Here is a 16467-nt window from a genome sequence, read left to right as displayed (position 1 = left end):
AGTGGAGCATGCAACTCTTGATCTTGGGGTTATGAGTTCGAGCTCTGTGTTGGGTGTAGAGATTACTTAATAATAAAATTAAAAAAAAAAAGGAAAATTATGAAAGGAAAAATCTCATTGGTAAAGGTAAACACATAGTAAAGGTAGTGGATCAACCACCTACATAGCTAGTATGAAGGTTAAAAGACAAAAGTAGTAAAATCAGCTAGACCCACAATAATTAGTCAATGGAAACATAAAATAGTAAGATGTAAAATATGATGTCAAAAACATAAAACATGGTGAAGGGATGTAGTACTTTTAGAATGCATTTGAGCTTAAGTGGGCATTAACTTAAAATAGATTGCTATATACGTAAGATGTTATATATGTACCTCATGGTAACCACTGACCAAATACCTATAATAGATAAACAAAAAATAAAAGAATACAAACATAACACTAAGGAAAGTCACCAAATCTCAAGGGAAGAGAGCAAGAGAACAAAGGAACAGAGAAGAACTACAAAAACAATCAGAAAGCGACGCCTGGGTGCCTCAGTTGGTTAAGCGTCTGCCTCCAGCTCAGGTCATGATCCCAGGGTCCTGGGATCAAGTCCCACATCTGGTTCCTTGCTCAGCAGGGAGCTGCTTCTCCTTCTGCCTGCCGCTCCCCCCTGCTTGTGCACTCTCTCTCTCTGACAAATAAATAAAATCTTTTTAAAAAACCGGAAAAATATCAAGAAAATGTCTACAAATCCATACCTACCAATAATTTTTTTAAAGATTTTATTTATTAACAGAGAGAGAGACAGCCAGCGAGAGAGGGAACACAAGCAGGGGGAGTGGGAGAGGGAGAAGCAGGCTCCCAGCGGAGGATGGGGCTCCATCCCAGGACTCTGGGATCATGCCCTGAGCTGAAGGCAGATGCTTAACGACTAAGCCACCCAGGCGCCCCCTACCAATAATTTTTTTTTATCAATAATTACTTTAAATGTAAACTTCCTAAGTGTTCCAATCAAAACACACAGTAGCTGAATAAATTAAAAAAAACAATACCCATCTATAGCTGCCTACAAGAGACTCACTTCAGATCTAAAGACACAGAGACTGAAACTGAAGGGATGGAAAAAGATACTCCATGCAAACGAAAACAAACAAAACGCTGGGGTAGCAATACTTATATCATACAAAACAGACTAGGAAACAAAGCCTGTAACAGGACATGAATGACACTGCATACGATAAAGGGATCAATTCAACAAGAGGATATAACATTTGTAAATACCTATGCACCCAACATAGGAGCACCTTAATACATAAACCAATTTTTAAGAGACATGAAGGGAGAAACTGACAGTAATACAATAATAGTAAGAGACCTTAACACCCCACTTACATGAATGGATACATCATTCAGACAGAAAATCAATAAGGAAAACAGTGGCCTTGACCAACACATTAGACCAGATGGAATTAAGAGATAATACACAAAACATTCTATCCAAAAACAGCAGAACATACATTCTTTTCAAGTGCACATGGAATATTCTCCAGGACTGATCCCATGTTAGGCCACAAGACAAGTCTTGATAAATTTAAGAAGACTGAAATCATATCAAGCATCTTTTCAGACCACAACAGTATGAAACTAGAAATCAATTACGAGAAAACTGGAAAAACATAAACACATGGAATTAAATAACCAATGGGTCGGGGTGCCCGGGTGGCACAGTCGGTTAAGCGTCTGACTCTTGGTTTCAACTCAGGTCATGATCTCAGGGTTTTGAGATTGAGCCCCATGTCAGGCTCCGTGCTCAGTGTGGCATCTGCTTGAAATTCTCTCTCTCTCTCCCTCTGACCCTCCCACTTGTGCACGTGCTCTTTCTCTCTCTCTCTTTAATAAATAAGTCTTTAAAAATAAACAAACAATGGGTCAATGAAGAAATCAAAGAGGAAATTTAAAAAAATACCTTGAGACAAATGAAAATGGAAACACAACAGTACAAAATCTATGAAATGCAGCAAAAGAAGTTCTATGAGGGAAATTTTATACAGGCCCAACTCGAGAACCAAGAAAAACCTCAAATAAACAATCTAATCTTACACCTAAAGGAACTAGGAAAAGAACAAAGCCCAAAGTTAGCAGAAGGAAGAAAATAATAAAGGTCAGAGTGAAAAATAAATGAAAAAGAGACTAAAAAGACAACAGAAAAGATCAATGAAACTAAGAGTTGGTTCTTTGAAATGATAAAATTGATAAAAACCTTTAGCTAGATTCATCAAGAAAAAAAGAGTGCCCATATAAATAAAATCAAAAATGAAAGGGGATAAGTTATACCCAATACTATAGAAATAGAAAAAAAATCATAAGACTACTAAGAACAATTATGTGCCAACAAATGGAACAACCAAGGAGAAATAAATTCCTAGAAACATAACAATCGTCCAAATCAGGAAGATTACACTATAGACTGATTACTCAAAAAACTCCCAACAAAACAAACTCCAGGACCAGACGGTTTCACAGGTAAATTCTACTAAATATTTAATGAGTTAAGACCTATACTTCTTAAACAATTCCAAAAAACTGAAGAAAGAACAAACTCACTCTTTGAGGCCAGCATTATCCTGATATGGAAACCAAAGACACCACAAATTAAAAAAAAAAATTACAAGCCAATATCCCTGATGTATGTAGATGCAAAAATCTTTAACAAAATATTGGCAAACCAAATTTTATACTACATTAAAAAGATCATACACCATACTAAAGTAGAAGTTATTCCAGAAATGCAAGGATAATTCAACATCCACAAATCAATGTGGAATATACCACATTAACAAAATAAAGGATAAAAATCCTACGATCATCTCAATAGACGCAGAAACAGCATCTGACAAAATTCAACAACCAAAGATACAAACTCTCACCAAAGTGAATATAGAGAAAACATAACTCAACTTAAGAAAGGCCAGATACGACAAACCCACAGCTAACATCACACTCAACAGTAAAAAGCTGAAAGCTTCACCCTAAGATCAGGAACAAGACAAGGATGTCCATTCTCGCCACTTTTATTCAACATAATACGGAAGTCCCAGCCACAAGACAAGAAAAATAAAAGGCATCCAAATTGGTAAAGAAGAAGTAAAACTGTCACTATCTGCAAATGATATATATATAAGAAAACCCTACTCTACCATCCATGTTGTCAACTGTTAACTCAAAAAAAAATCACTTTGTAAGGCTAACATGTGACACGCAATCTGCTATTAGGTTGAGAAAAAACAATTCAAAATAATATAAATGTATTTGTCTTAATACTGAACCCTTCTATGAATAGGAAATTAGCACCCCCCCGAATTACAATTTAAAAAGAACAATTAAGGGGTGCTAGGTGGCTCAGTTGGTTAAGCGGCTGCCTTCAGCTCAGGTCATAATCCCAGGGTTCTGGGATCGAGGCCCGAGTCGTCGGGGTCCCTGCTCACTGGGGGGCCTGTTTCTCCCTCTCCCTGCCGCTCTGCCTACCTGTGCTCTCTCTCTCTCTCTCTCTCTAATACAAATATGATCTTTAAAAATAAACAAATAAATAAAAAGAACAATTAATATGTTCAAATCAACTAGCAACATGTTTTAATCGTTAGGTATGTTCAATGTTTTTAAATTCTAGGGGGTAGCATAGCATAAATCACAAAAAAGAAGAAAAAACGTGAGCTGTACTTAAAAGTTATTCATTTAACAAAAATTTTGACAATAGTCTCTGGATTTAAACAAACGTTACATCTTTTAACAGTATTTTTTGAATCACTTACTCTGGTTCTGGATTCTTTGGAGAAAGTCCCCATACTTCAGGAGCTCCCAATTCTCCAATCCTCTCTCTCTCACTTAATCTCCTAGAAGATATAGGCATATAAATTATAACTCCATGGCTAAATTGTCTCCTAAATATATAATCAATTCAAAGGAGTCCAGTTAAGTCCTATTTTCCTATTTTAAAAGTTAAATTAATAAATTAAGTATACTCATCGTAATTTGATGTTCTTGATAGTACTATCAAATGGCACAGACTACAGACAGCCTGAGGCCAGACCAGAAATACAGCCTAAAAGGTTGTCAAGTGCATCTCTTCTGCCTCTTGCATGACCTAGCTCCTAATTGCTCATTTCGTCTTCTGCAATATGTGACACAAACAGTTTTATATTTGGAAATAACTTCTTTGTTTACATACATTTTTGAGAGTAAAGAGCAATCTCTACTTTTGATTTAGTCAAACCCGTTTTCAGAAACTCAGGAATTAATAAAGAAAATAAAAATGAAGCATTAGAAACAGAAAATAAAGAAAGCTCTGAAAATGAAAGAAAAGTTTTATTTGACAAAAACTGTCCTCAATGAGAAACAGGTTTTTTTTTTTCTGTTTTCCCTTTAGTTCCTTTTTTTTGGAAAAGGACTATATCCTCTATCTACTCTTGGAGGACAGGAAAAATTTGTCATTTTTTTCCTTTTAATTTTGCTCACAAACAAAATACAAAAAACAAAGGCTCAATTCCTCAAAGTTTAGCTCCTTGTGATTGCATTTGTTACACACACCCACCCACCCCTTACAAAATAAATTGGTTTGACTGCTTGAATATACTATTTTTTACTTCTTTATTCAGGAGAAAAGATTATAATCGTGCAGAATTAGACTCAGGTTTCCCACTTGAAGAAAGAGCCTAAAAGGGTTATACTTATAACCCAACTTGGACTATATATGCAGGGGGAAGTATGACAGGCTGTAAGAACAGTCACGTTCTCATCCCTGCTGCCCCCAGCTTCATCTGTACTCGTAAGGTAAATTATTGATCTTCTAAATGTACAAATGCAAATTTCACCCAAGAAGTTCTGACATCTTTTGATGAGGATCGTCCAGTAGGAAGCTGGTTGCTTTTTGACGAACACAGCCAGGAGGTAACTGAAAAATTTAATTTGGAGAGGTAGGTCTCCAACCTAACTCAGTATGGTTTTTTATTGTTTCTGCTTCCATTCAGGAAACCCCAATAGCTAACACTCAAGGACTAATGATTATGTCCCAGGAACTAAATCATCACAACTCTAAAGGCTCAGCGCCAATTTTATCCCTTTTTAAATGGTTAAGAAATAAAGCTCAGAGAAGTTCAAGAAACTTGCTCAAGGTCATACAACTATTACACAGCAAAGCATGGCTTCAAACTCAGGCATTCCGATTCTGGAGCCCGTCCTCTTCACCGCCATCCTTTATTACTTCCCATTCTTGGGAAAAAAGAGATTTATGGAGACGTCGCCCAGCTTTGGAATCTTAACCTGCCCCTCCATGCCTGTGCTACTCTTAAAAATCTTTTTCGACACAGAGGACATGTAGGGGCGCCTGGGTGGCTCAGCCGGTTAAGCGCCGGCCTTCTGCTCGGTCATGATCGGGCCCCGGGGGCGGGCTCCCTGCTCAGCGGGGAACCTGCTTCTCCCTCTGCCTGCTGCTCCCCTTGCTTGTTCTCTCCGTCAAATAAATTCAAAAAATCCTAAACACACACACACACACACACACACACACACAGCGGACCTGTAGAGCACCTAGTACAGCGCCTGACAGAATTTAACACTCAATAACCATTAGCTATTAAGACTTACACGATAATAATTATAACCCTTTCCCTTTCTCCTTCTTAAACTATCCACTTTTCCACTCCAATACGCACTCATGAGAGGACACCTGATCTCACCCTGACCTCGGTTTTCACGGTCACACTGAGACCACCGAACAGGGCCTTTTTCCACGTAGCGTAATCAACAGTTTAGCAGGTCACTTTTCCCACATGCAATCATCTGGTCTCAGGGGTTCTTCTCCCCTCCGATTTAAACTCTTCATCCCCAGCCTTCCCGACTGGCTACACGACATTTCCACTGTACACGTCCTGTCACCTCCAACCTGTGTGATCATTCAGCAAGGTACGGTGGTACGCCTACAAAGCGCGAGGCACTGCTCATTTTGGGCTAATAGGTCTCCTTTGCCAAAAGCTCAATCGAGCGCGAAATAAAAGCACGCTTGGAAAAAAAAAGTAAGCAAAATAAAACAGCTACAACCAAGCGAAAACTGTAATTCGGGTAGGTCTGAGGCTCCCGACGGAACCGCTGCATAGCCAGGAGGCAGAAGCAGCGAAGACACCAGGGCGCGGGGAGAAGGGGCCCGAGGACGAGTGAAAACCCAAAGGGAGAAACGGGCGGAAAAAGGCGTTGTCGGGGGAGGGGGGTGGGGCTGAAGGGCTAGGCAGGGGCGCCCGGCAGAGAGCGAAAAGCGCAAGTCAGACTCCCAGTGCCCGTCTCACTCACTTCTGCCGCAGGCTCTCCTCCCTCTCCTTGTCCAGAAGGCTAGGCCACGGCTTGTCGCTCCCGTAGGGGCGCGAGTAGCCGCCATAAGACGCGGTCGAGGAGGCTGACGCGAAGGGGTTGCCCCGCAGCGCAGAGGGCCGCTCCCGGGAGCGTGACCGCGAGCGGGATCGGTAGGACTGGTGTCGCGACCCCTGACTGAAGCCGCCCAGCTGATGGCTGAGACCATTCCGAGAGCACGAGTGCGAGTGCGAGCTCGAGCGCGAGCGGCGGCCCCGCGGGGAGCGGGCGGATCTGCTGGGTTTAGGGCTCCTCGACGAACTGCGACGCTTTCCCCCGGAGCCCGAGGCCTCCCCCTCAGGGCTGCGCGAACCCGACACCGGAGCCATCGCGGCCGCTGGGTCCCCTAAGCCGCTAGAGAAGGGGGCGCTCTCGCGAGCCTAGGAAGATCTCGGTTGGTCTGGTCCCAAACCCGCCGTCGCGCCACCGCCCGAAACTGAGGAAACCTTGGAAACAGTTCCGGGTACGTCGGCAAATCCCTTCCCCCGACCTAGGTGGTCCTGCCCACGAGACGGAGATGTGTGTATCGGTGTAAAGAAGTCCGTGGGGCAACCGGATCCACTCACCCTTCCGGTCCCGAGTGAGGCTGCTCCTATCTAAACTGGACTAGAGAACGAGTCTTTGCTTTAGCCTCGAGTTGAAATACCTGAAGGGAAGGGCGAGAGGCCACAGGAGACCTTTCCCCGAGCGGCCGTGTGAATAACAAAGCCAATGTAACTTTACATATATACGTTGTTTGCATGTGTGTGGCTGTGTGTAGGAGTATACCACCCCACACACAATTTTTTCAAAGATTTTTATTTATTTGAGAGAGCGCGGGCAAGCACGAGGTGGGGAGGTAGAGGGAGAACAGACTCCCCGCTGAGCAAGGAGCCCCAGGTGGGGCTCGAACCCAGGATGGTGGGATCATGATCTGAACCGGAGGCAGTCGCTTAAGCGAGTCACCCAGGCGCCCCCACAATTTAATTTTTCTTTCTTCCTTACCTTTCTTTCTTTTCTTTCTTTCTTTCTTTCTTTCTTTCTTTCTTTCTTTCTTTCTTTCTTTCTTTCTTTCTTTCTTTCTTTCTTTCTTTTTCTTTCATTTTATTTATTTATTTGACAGAGAGATAGCCAGCTGGAGAGGGAACACAAGCAGGGGGAGTGAAAGAGGAAGAAGCAACCTCCCAGCGGAGCAGGTAACCCGATGTGGGGCTCGATCCCAGGACCCTGGCATCACGCCCTGAGCTGAAGGCAGACGCATAACGAATGAGCCACCCAGGCGCCCCCAATTTTTTCTTTCTAACCTCAAACAAAATAAGGAGGGTTTATCAATATTGGTGGTGAGCTATGATGTTTAAGCCGCATTTGCCCAGTTAGCTTAGAGGGTGCAAATTCTTTGTTAATAATTTGAGCCTGATACACTACAGTTAAGTTCACAGCCCAGAGAAAACTGATTATTTATTCCCCAGAAATTCATCTCCACTAATATGCACCAGCAAAAGGAATTTGTAAGCCCCTTCTTGTCCAGCCCCTTAAACTGGTCCCATCATACACTAGCTCAAGCAATACATGGTTAATGGTTATCTATTCTATTCATTTCATACTGTTTTTAAAAGAAAGAATATTTGAACACTAATTTACTGACTTTAATTTTTGAAGGTGCAGTGAGTTTACTATGGAAATTCAGAATCCAGTCTACTAGTAGCTAGATGGCCTTTTGGGCCTTTCCTCCTAAGAAGTAACTTATCAGACCATGAAAACTAATGCCATCAGTTATTGGAAATCTCCTTTTTTAGAATTTAAGGGAAAGATGCTAACATAATGTAAATGGAAAAAGTGAACCGCACTACTGGATATCGTCTATGTAAAAACAGTTGATCATGGGATGAGCGCCAAGGACTGAACTGAGTAGGAGAAATTATATGATTTGGGGTGGGGATTTGGAGAAATTTCTAATAAGAAAGTTTTGGATGGGAGCACCTGGGTGGCTCAGTCGGTTAAGCACCTGCCTTTGGCTGAGGTCATGAGCCCAGGGTTCTGGGATGGAGCCCGCTTCTGGCTCCCTGCTCAGCAGTGAGCCTGCTTCACCCTCTCCGTCTGCCACTATCCCTGCTTGTGCTCTCTCTGTCAAATAAATAAATAAAATCTTTTAAAGAAGAAAGTTTTGGATGGAAAACCTATCCCTAACTTGTGGGATACCAGGCTGTACACTTTCCCGTCTACTGGCTATAAAAGCCGACTTTGCAACAGCCCTTGGGCTACCTGCCCAATGGCTGGTAGACATGCACTTTAGTTCCAGCGGTAAAACCCATGCCCCAGCCCCTCTCGTTGGCATGATAATACAAAATAATTTTAAAAGTTTTAAAAACTTAACGTTTGGTATGAAGTGTGAAGCCATCTGGTCCTGGACTTTTGTTTGTTGGGAGTCTTCTGACTACAGATTCAATTTCATTATTAGTAATCAGCCTGTTCAGATTTTCTATTGATTCTTCATTCAGTCTTGGAAGAGTGTATGTTTCTAGGAATTTATCCATTTCTTCCAGATTGTGCAATTTCTTGGCATATAATTTTTGGTAGTACTCTCTTACAGTCCTTTGTGTTCCTGTGGTGTCACTGGTAACTCCGCTTTCATTTCTGATTTGATTCACCTGAGTCCCCTCTCTTTTTTTTCTTAATGGTTTATCAATTTTGTTTATCTTTTCAAAGAACCAGCTCTTAATTTCACTACCTTTCCTATTGCTTTTTCCGTCTCTATTTCATTTATTTCTGCTCTGATCTTTATTATTTCCTTCCTTCTATTAACTTCGGACTTTGTTCTTTTCTTTTAGTTCTTTTAGGTATAAGGTTAGATTGTTTATTTGAGGTTTTTCTTGTTTCTTGAGGCAGGCTTGTATTGCTCTGAACTTCCCTCTTAGAACTGCTTTTGCTGTGTTCCAAAGATTTTTTAATTAATTAATTAATTGACAGAGAGAGAGAGTGCAAACGGGAAGTGGCAGGCAGAGGCAGAGGGAGAGCAGGGATCACGACAGGAGCCAAAGGCAGACGCTTAACCAACCAAGCCACCCAGGCGCACCTTTATTTTTTAATTTTTTTCCAAATACTTTTTTAAGTTTATATTTTCATTTTAATTTGCCTCAAAGTATTTTTTATTTCCTTTGACAATGCTTTTGTCCTAAAGAACCTACAGATTCCTGCTCCTCCAGCACATACCCTAACATTAGTCAGTAAATCTTCATGGAAGGCCCAGGTGCTTTTCAAGCTGTTGCCCCTGTGCTGGGTCCGAGTTTATGCACAGGCCCTTTAGCCGCGGAGCGGCAGTTTTCTACAGCCCTCTGACTCCCCGGGAGTTCTGCCCCTCTGATGTGCAAAGCCAGACATTATATGGGATCATCTTCCTGGTGGAGGTCTCCAGGGCGGGAGGTACCTGATGTTCGGCTTAAACCCTTGTTCCCCATGGAGGATGTCCACACCTGTGATGTCCTCCCACTTGTGGGTCACTGCCCTGGGGGGTGTGGGTCCTGAACAGACTGCATCTCTGTCCCTCCTTCCCTTCTTGATGTGGCTTTTTCTTTGTATCTTTAGGTGTGCAAGAATTGAGCTGCTGGTCCTGAATTGCTCTATACATAGATGCAGCCTTGGTGTGACCATGGGAGGAGGTGAGCTCAGGATTTTCCTACTCTGTCATCTTGACCGCCCCCCAGGGCACACATTTTTAATTCTAATGAGGTCCAAGTTCTCAGTTTTTCTTTCATGGATTGTGCTGTTGGTGTTGTATTTTTTTTTTAAGATTCATTTATTTATTTTAGAGAGAGAGACAGAGAGCGAGAGTCCGGGGGGTGAGGGGTGGAGGGGCAGAGGGAGAGGGAGAGAGAAACTTCAGGAGACTCCTGGTGCTGAGCATGGAGACCCCTGTTGGTGTCGTATTTCAAAACCCTTTGCCAGGGGTACCTAGGTGGCTCAGTCGGGTGGGGTCTGACTCTTGGTTTCGGCTCAGGTCATGATCTTGAGGTCACGATCTCGGGGTCGTGGGATTAAGCTCATCTCGGGGCTCGGGGCTCTGTGGGGGCTCTGCTTGAGATTCTCTCTTTCTCTCCCTCTCCTCTCTCCCTCTGCCCCTCCCCCCCACTCGCATGCTCGCTCGCTCTCTCCCCCTAAAATAAATAAATACATCTTCAAAAAATATTTTAAAAACTTTTTGCCAAGGCCGAGGTTACCTAGATTTTCTCCTACATTTTACATGAGCACAGACAGTCTCTTCATTTATTCAGTTCTTTGATTTCTTATGTCAGAGTTTTATAGTTTTCCACATATAGATATTGGGATATCGCACATATTTTGTTGGGTTTATGCCTTTTATTTCAATTTTTTGGTGCTAATATAAATGATGCTGTGTTTTAAATTGTACATTCCAATTGCTCATCGCTGGTATATAGGAAAGTGATTGACCTTTGTATATTAACCTGTGCCCTGCAATTTTGCTATAACTATTTATGAGTTCTAGGAAGATTTGTTTGTTGGTTTTTTTTTTTTTTAACAATTCTTTGGGAATTTCTCCCTAGACAATCGTGTCATCTGTGAACAAAGACAGTTTTATTTCTACCTTCCCCATCTACATACCTTTTTTCCTTTGTCTTACTGCATCAGCTAGGACTTCCAGTATGATGTTCAATAAGAGTAGTTAGAGAGCTCACCCCTGCTTTCTTCCGGATCGTAGTAGGGTAAAAGCCTCTAATTTCTCACCACTACGTATGTTAATAACTGTAGGTTTTTCATAGATGTCCTTTATTGTGTTGAGGAGCTGCCCTTACATTCCTAGTTTGCTGAGAGGTTTTTTGGTTTTTTTGAAGATTTTATTTGTTTGAGAGAGAGAGAGAGAGAGCACACACACAAGCAGGGGGAGAGACAGGTAGAGGGAGAGGGAGAAGCAGGCTCCCCGCGGGGCAGAGAACCTGATGCGGGCTGATCCCACGGATCACCTGAGCCAAAGGCAGATGCTTAGCCCCCTGAATCCCCCAGGAGCCCCTTGCTGAGAGTTTTTAGCATGAGTTGGTGTTGGATTTTGTCAAGTGCTTTTTCTGCATCTGATGATATGATCATGTCATTCTTCTTTAGACTGTTGATGTGATGGAGTATATTAATTGACTTTTTGAATGTGAACTAGCCTTGCATAGCTGAGATAAATCCTAGTTGGTCATAGTATATACTTCTTTTCATACATTGTTGGATTTGATCTGCTAATATTTGGTTGAGGATTTTTGCATTTTTTCATGAGAGTAATTGGTCTTTGGTTTTCCTTTCTTACAATGTATTGTCTGGTTTTAGTACCAGGGTAATGCTGACCTCATAGAACAAGTTAGGAAGCATTCCCTTGGTTCTGTTTTCTAGACCAGATTATAGAGAATTCGTATCATTTCTTCCTGAAACATTTGGTAGAATTCCCCCGGTGAACCCATTTGTGCCTGGTGCTTTCTGTTTTGGAAGGTTATTAATTATTGATTCAATTTAAAATAGATATAGGCCTATTCATATAGTCTATTTCTCTTTTATGAGTATTGTTAGATTGTGTTTTTCAAAGAATTGGGCCATTGTTTCTAAGTTATCAAATTTGTGGCCAGAGTTGTTCATAATATGCTTTTATTATCCTTTTAATGTCAGCAGAATCAGAAGTGATGTCCCCCTCTCATTTCTGATGGTAGCAATTTGTGTCTTCTCTCTTTTTATCTTGGTTAGCCTGAACAGATACTTATCACTTTTATCAATATTTTCACATAACCAACTTTTGGATTCATTGATTTTCTCTATTGTTTTCTTGTTTTCAATTTCACGATTTGTGCTCTGATTTTTATATCTTTTCTTCTGCTTACTTGGATTTAACTTGCTCTTCTTTCTCTAGGTTCCTAAGGTGGAAACTGAGATTATTAATTTTGGATTTTTCTTCTTTTCTAATATATGCATTCATTGTGACAAATGTCTCTCCATGTACTGATTTCCTTTGCATCCTCAAATTTTGACAAGTTGTGTTTTCATTTCCATTTAGTTCAAAATGTTTTTTTTTAATTCTCTTGAGGTTTATTCTTTGATCCATGTGTTATCTAGAAGTGTGTTTTATGGCCCAGGATATAGTCTATCTTAGTGAATGTTCCATGTGAGCTTGAGAAGGATAAGCATTCTGCTGTTGTTGAAGTATTCTATAAATGTCAATTAGATCTGGTTTATGGATGGTGCTCTTAGTTCAATTATATTTGATTCTACTGGTTTTCTACCTGCTGTCTTTGTCAGTTTGTAACAGAGGGGATGTTGAAGTCCTCAAGTACAATAATGGATTTGTCTATTTCTCCCTGCGGTTCTGTCAGTTTTTGACTCATGTATTTTGACACTGTGTTGTTAAGCATGTACACATTAAGGATTGGTGCCTTCTGGAAAATTGAGTCTTTTGCTGTTATGTAATGCCCCTCTTTATCCCTGATAATTTTCCTTGTTCTGAAGCGTGCTTTGTCTGAGATAGTGCAGCTTTGTTTTGCTGGGTGTTGGCATGGTATATCTTTCTCAATGTCTTTACCTTTAAGCTATCTGTGTCTTTGTATTTATTTATTTAAAGATTTATTTATTTATTTGAGAGAGAGAGAGCACAATCGGGAGGGGCAGGGAGGAAGGAGAGAGAATCTCAAGTGAACTCCATGCTGAGTGTGGGGCCTGATGCAGGGCTCGATCTCACAACTCTGAGATCACCCCCCGAGCCGAAACCAAGAGTTGGATGCTTAACCATCACTCAAGCACCCCTGTGTCTTTTATTTATTTATTTATTTATTTATTTATTTATTTATTTATTTATTTATTTATGATTTCATTGGTTTATTTGAGAGAGAGAGAGCACACAAGCAGGGGGAGTGGCAGGCCGAGGGAGGGGGACAAGCAGGCTCCCCACCAAGCCGGGAGCCCAACGAGAGGTTTGATCCCAAGACCCTAAGATCACAACTGGAGCCAAAGGCAGACGCTTAAGTGACTGAGCTACCCAGGTGCCCTGTGTCTTTATATTTAGAGTAGGTTTCTGGGGTGCCTGGCTGGCTCAGTCAGAGGAGGGTGTGACTCTTGATCTCAGAGTTGTGAGTTCAAGCTCCATGTTCGGTGTAGAAATTACTTAAAATCTTTGAAAAATAAAAAAATTAAAAACAAAGTAGGCTTCTTTAGGTGACATGTAGTTGGCTCTTGTTTATTTTTTTATCCAGACTTACTGTCTCTTTTAATTGGCATATTTAGACTATTCACATTTAAAATTATTCTTGATATATTTTGATTAATAGCTACCATTTTTATGATCATTTTCTATTCTTTGTTATTGTTCTTGGTTTCTATTTTGTCTTCCACTCTTTTTCTGCCTCCTCTGGTTTTCATTGAACTTTTTATTATGATTCAATTTTCTCTCCTCTCTTAACATCTCAGTAACACTTAGAAATTTTTTTTAGTGGTTGCCCTAGAATTTGCAATATACATTTACAACAAATAAGTCCACTTTCAAGAAACACTAGATCATTTCACTGGTAGCACAAGTACCTTATGCGAATGTGGCCAGTTCCTTTCTCCTGTCTTGTATAACTGTGCTGTCATTCCCTTCACTTATCCATATGCTATAATCACTGAATACATTTTTGCTATTATTCTTTTGAACAAACCATTATCTGTTAGATCAACTAAGAATATTATAAATAGGGGAGACTGGGTGGCTTAGTTGGTCAAGCATCTGCCTTTGACTCAGATCATGATCCCGGGGTCTTGGGGTCGAGCCCAGCCTCAGGCTCCCAGGAGCCTGCTTCTCCCTCTGCCTCTGCCACTCCCCCCTGCTTGTGCTCACTCTCTCTCAAATAAATAAATAAAATCTTAAAAAAAAAAAAAAAACAACCACAGGGGCACCCGGGTGACTCAGTCAGTTAAGCGTCTGCCTTCAGCTCAGGTCATGATCCTAGGGTCCTGGAATCGAGTCCCGCATCAGGCCCCTTGCTCATTGGGGAGCCTGCTTCTCCCTCTGCCTGCTGCTCCCCCTGCTTGTGCTCTCTGTCTCACTCTCTCCCTCTGTCAAATAAATAAATCTTTAAAAAACAAAAAAGAAAAAAAGAAAAACAACCCCACAACATACAACTCTTTATGCCACTGAGATATTAAACTCCAGTGGGAGAACCTATTTTTTTATTAGTAAAATATTTTAAGAAAGTTACCACTGCAGCGTCTTCTTCGGTTTACCCTTAGAGAGCATCTACTACGTGCTAAGCTTTTGACTGTAATTCCTGCCTTGTCTCTCTCCTCCCACCTTTAATATTCTTTAATGGTTTTTCCAGCTCTTGAATGTGGGTCTAGCTGATGAACTGCACCGGTATCTTCTGCTGCCGCTAAGCCTGGTAACAAGATGAAGAAATGTCGGTATCTTGACAGCAGACCATCAGTGTCCAGCTGCCTCTGCCCCCGACAATCTAGGGACAGTGTTGTCCTGGTTGTGGGGGAAGCTGAACGTGATGAAAGCTTCCGGAGTCTAAAGTAAATATTCAGGGGCGCCTGGGTAGCGCAGTCGTTAAGCGTCTGCCTTCGGCTCAGGGCGTGATCCCGGCGTTCCGGGATCGAGTCCCACATCGGGCTCCTCCGCTGGGAGCCTGCTTCTTCCTCTCCCTCTCCCCTGCTGTGTTCCCTCTCTCGCTGGCTGTCTCTCTGTCACATAAATAAATAAAATCTTAAAAAAAAAAGTATTCAGGGGCGCCTGGGTGGCACAGAGGTTGAGCGTCTGCCTTCGGCTCAGGGCGTGATTCCGGCGTTATGGGATCGAGCCCCACATCAGGCTCCTCCGCTATGAGCCTGCTTCTTCCTCTCCCACTCCCCCTGCTTGTGTTCCCTCTCTCGCTGCCTGTCTCTCTCTGTCAAATAAATAAATAAAATCTTTAAAAAAAAAGTATTCAATAGGAGCAAGTTGGATTTTAAAACAGGTTTCCCTCAAAGATATCTAAGGGGTTATTCATCTTCGGAAAACCTCTTGAGAGTTACAAAGATGACCTGACAAGGAAGTCCTGGGCATTGTGGCTTCTTACTAGAACATAAGAGTTGCTGACGCCCCGGATACTGCCTTGATATTTTAGCCTGTAGAGTTAAGGAAAATTTAGACAAACTGGGTCTAAATTCACTAAAACTCAAGACTGCCAGATCTGTATCCCATTTCCGCGACTACACTCATATGCATACCATGGGACAAAGCTAATAACTCATCCTGGATTTTGGTTTTCACCAATACTCTCTTAAGATAACTTATGATTTTCTCTGGTCTCAAATGGTAGTCTTTTGACCTACAAATTAGACATTACTGCCTGAACACGTGAAAAACTATTTCAAATTAACACAGGTAGGAATCTGGCCTAAATTGAAAGCCTCGCCACCAACACCAAATTCCATAAAACCCATCTCTTCAAAATAGTACGATCGAAAAACATATCCTTAGAAATTCCTTGAGAATATTCACTCATGAAGTTCGATTTGTGCCATATCTGCAAGGTATGTTTGTATGCAATTCTTCTCTAACCTTTTCACTCTTCTTAACTCAGTGAAACTTTTTTCAAGATTGTTATTTCCCAGGTTTTAGCATAAAAATTGTTCTCATTTGCTTCAATTTTTAGACAAATGTCCAGTTTCCTCCAACCTCCACTATAATGTATTTTAAGCAATGTTTTCAGGCTAACACATGAAAGTATTTCAGAAAATTAAAAGGTAGGGCTGCCGCTGTCTACAGTGCTTTACTACAGACTAAAGCAACAACAGGAGAACCAGGCACTTGGACTTGAAATTTATCTCCCTGGGGGGCACCTGGGTGGCTCAGTCAGTTGAGTCTATTGGTTGAATCTTGGTCATGATCTCAGGGTTGTGAAATGGAGCTAGTGTTGGGCTCCAAACTCAGTGGGGATTCTGCTTGAGATTCTCTCTCACTCTCCCCCGTCTACCCCTCCCCCTGTTCATGCGCTCTCTCAAATAAATAAAGTCTTTATGGGGCACCTGGGTGGCTTGGTTGGTTGGGCATCTACCGTCAGCTCGGGTCATGATCCTAGGGTCCCAGGATTCCTGGATCAAGCCCCGATTTGGGCT

The 16467-nt window shown here is 41.7% G+C and overlaps 1 protein-coding gene and 1 long non-coding RNA gene across 18 annotated transcripts in view; one reads left to right on the top strand and one right to left on the bottom strand.

The window, feature by feature from the left end:
* Positions 1 to 6707, bottom strand: part of LOC148106857 (NF-kappa-B-activating protein-like) — a 36997-nt gene extending 30290 nt beyond the window's left edge. For all 17 annotated transcript variants that reach the window (XM_087859957.1, XM_087859955.1, XM_087859958.1 and 14 more), the window contains exons 1-2: positions 6322 to 6707; positions 3795 to 3875 (exon numbers count right to left, since the gene is read on the bottom strand). In XM_087859957.1, coding sequence (XP_087716083.1) covers positions 3795 to 3875; positions 6322 to 6707 — 467 coding nt within the window. The remainder of the gene's footprint in view (positions 1 to 3794; positions 3876 to 6321) is intronic.
* Positions 6708 to 6755: 48 nt separating this feature from the next.
* LOC148106856 (uncharacterized) lies at positions 6756 to 15270 on the top strand. The gene is made up of 4 exons (XR_015723419.1): positions 6756 to 6841; positions 7481 to 7553; positions 9940 to 10013; positions 14688 to 15270. It is a non-coding gene; the product is annotated as an uncharacterized LOC148106856 (long non-coding RNA).
* Positions 15271 to 16467: the final 1197 nt, after the last annotated feature.

The sequence above is a fragment of the Ursus americanus genome, chromosome X, assembly GCF_024610735.1.
Source record: "Ursus americanus isolate L20-20 chromosome X, mUrsAme1.1.p, whole genome shotgun sequence".
Taxonomy (NCBI): domain Eukaryota; kingdom Metazoa; phylum Chordata; class Mammalia; order Carnivora; family Ursidae; genus Ursus; species Ursus americanus.
Note: the sequence above shows the minus strand (reverse complement) of the source record. Positions and strands in the feature narration are given on the sequence as shown.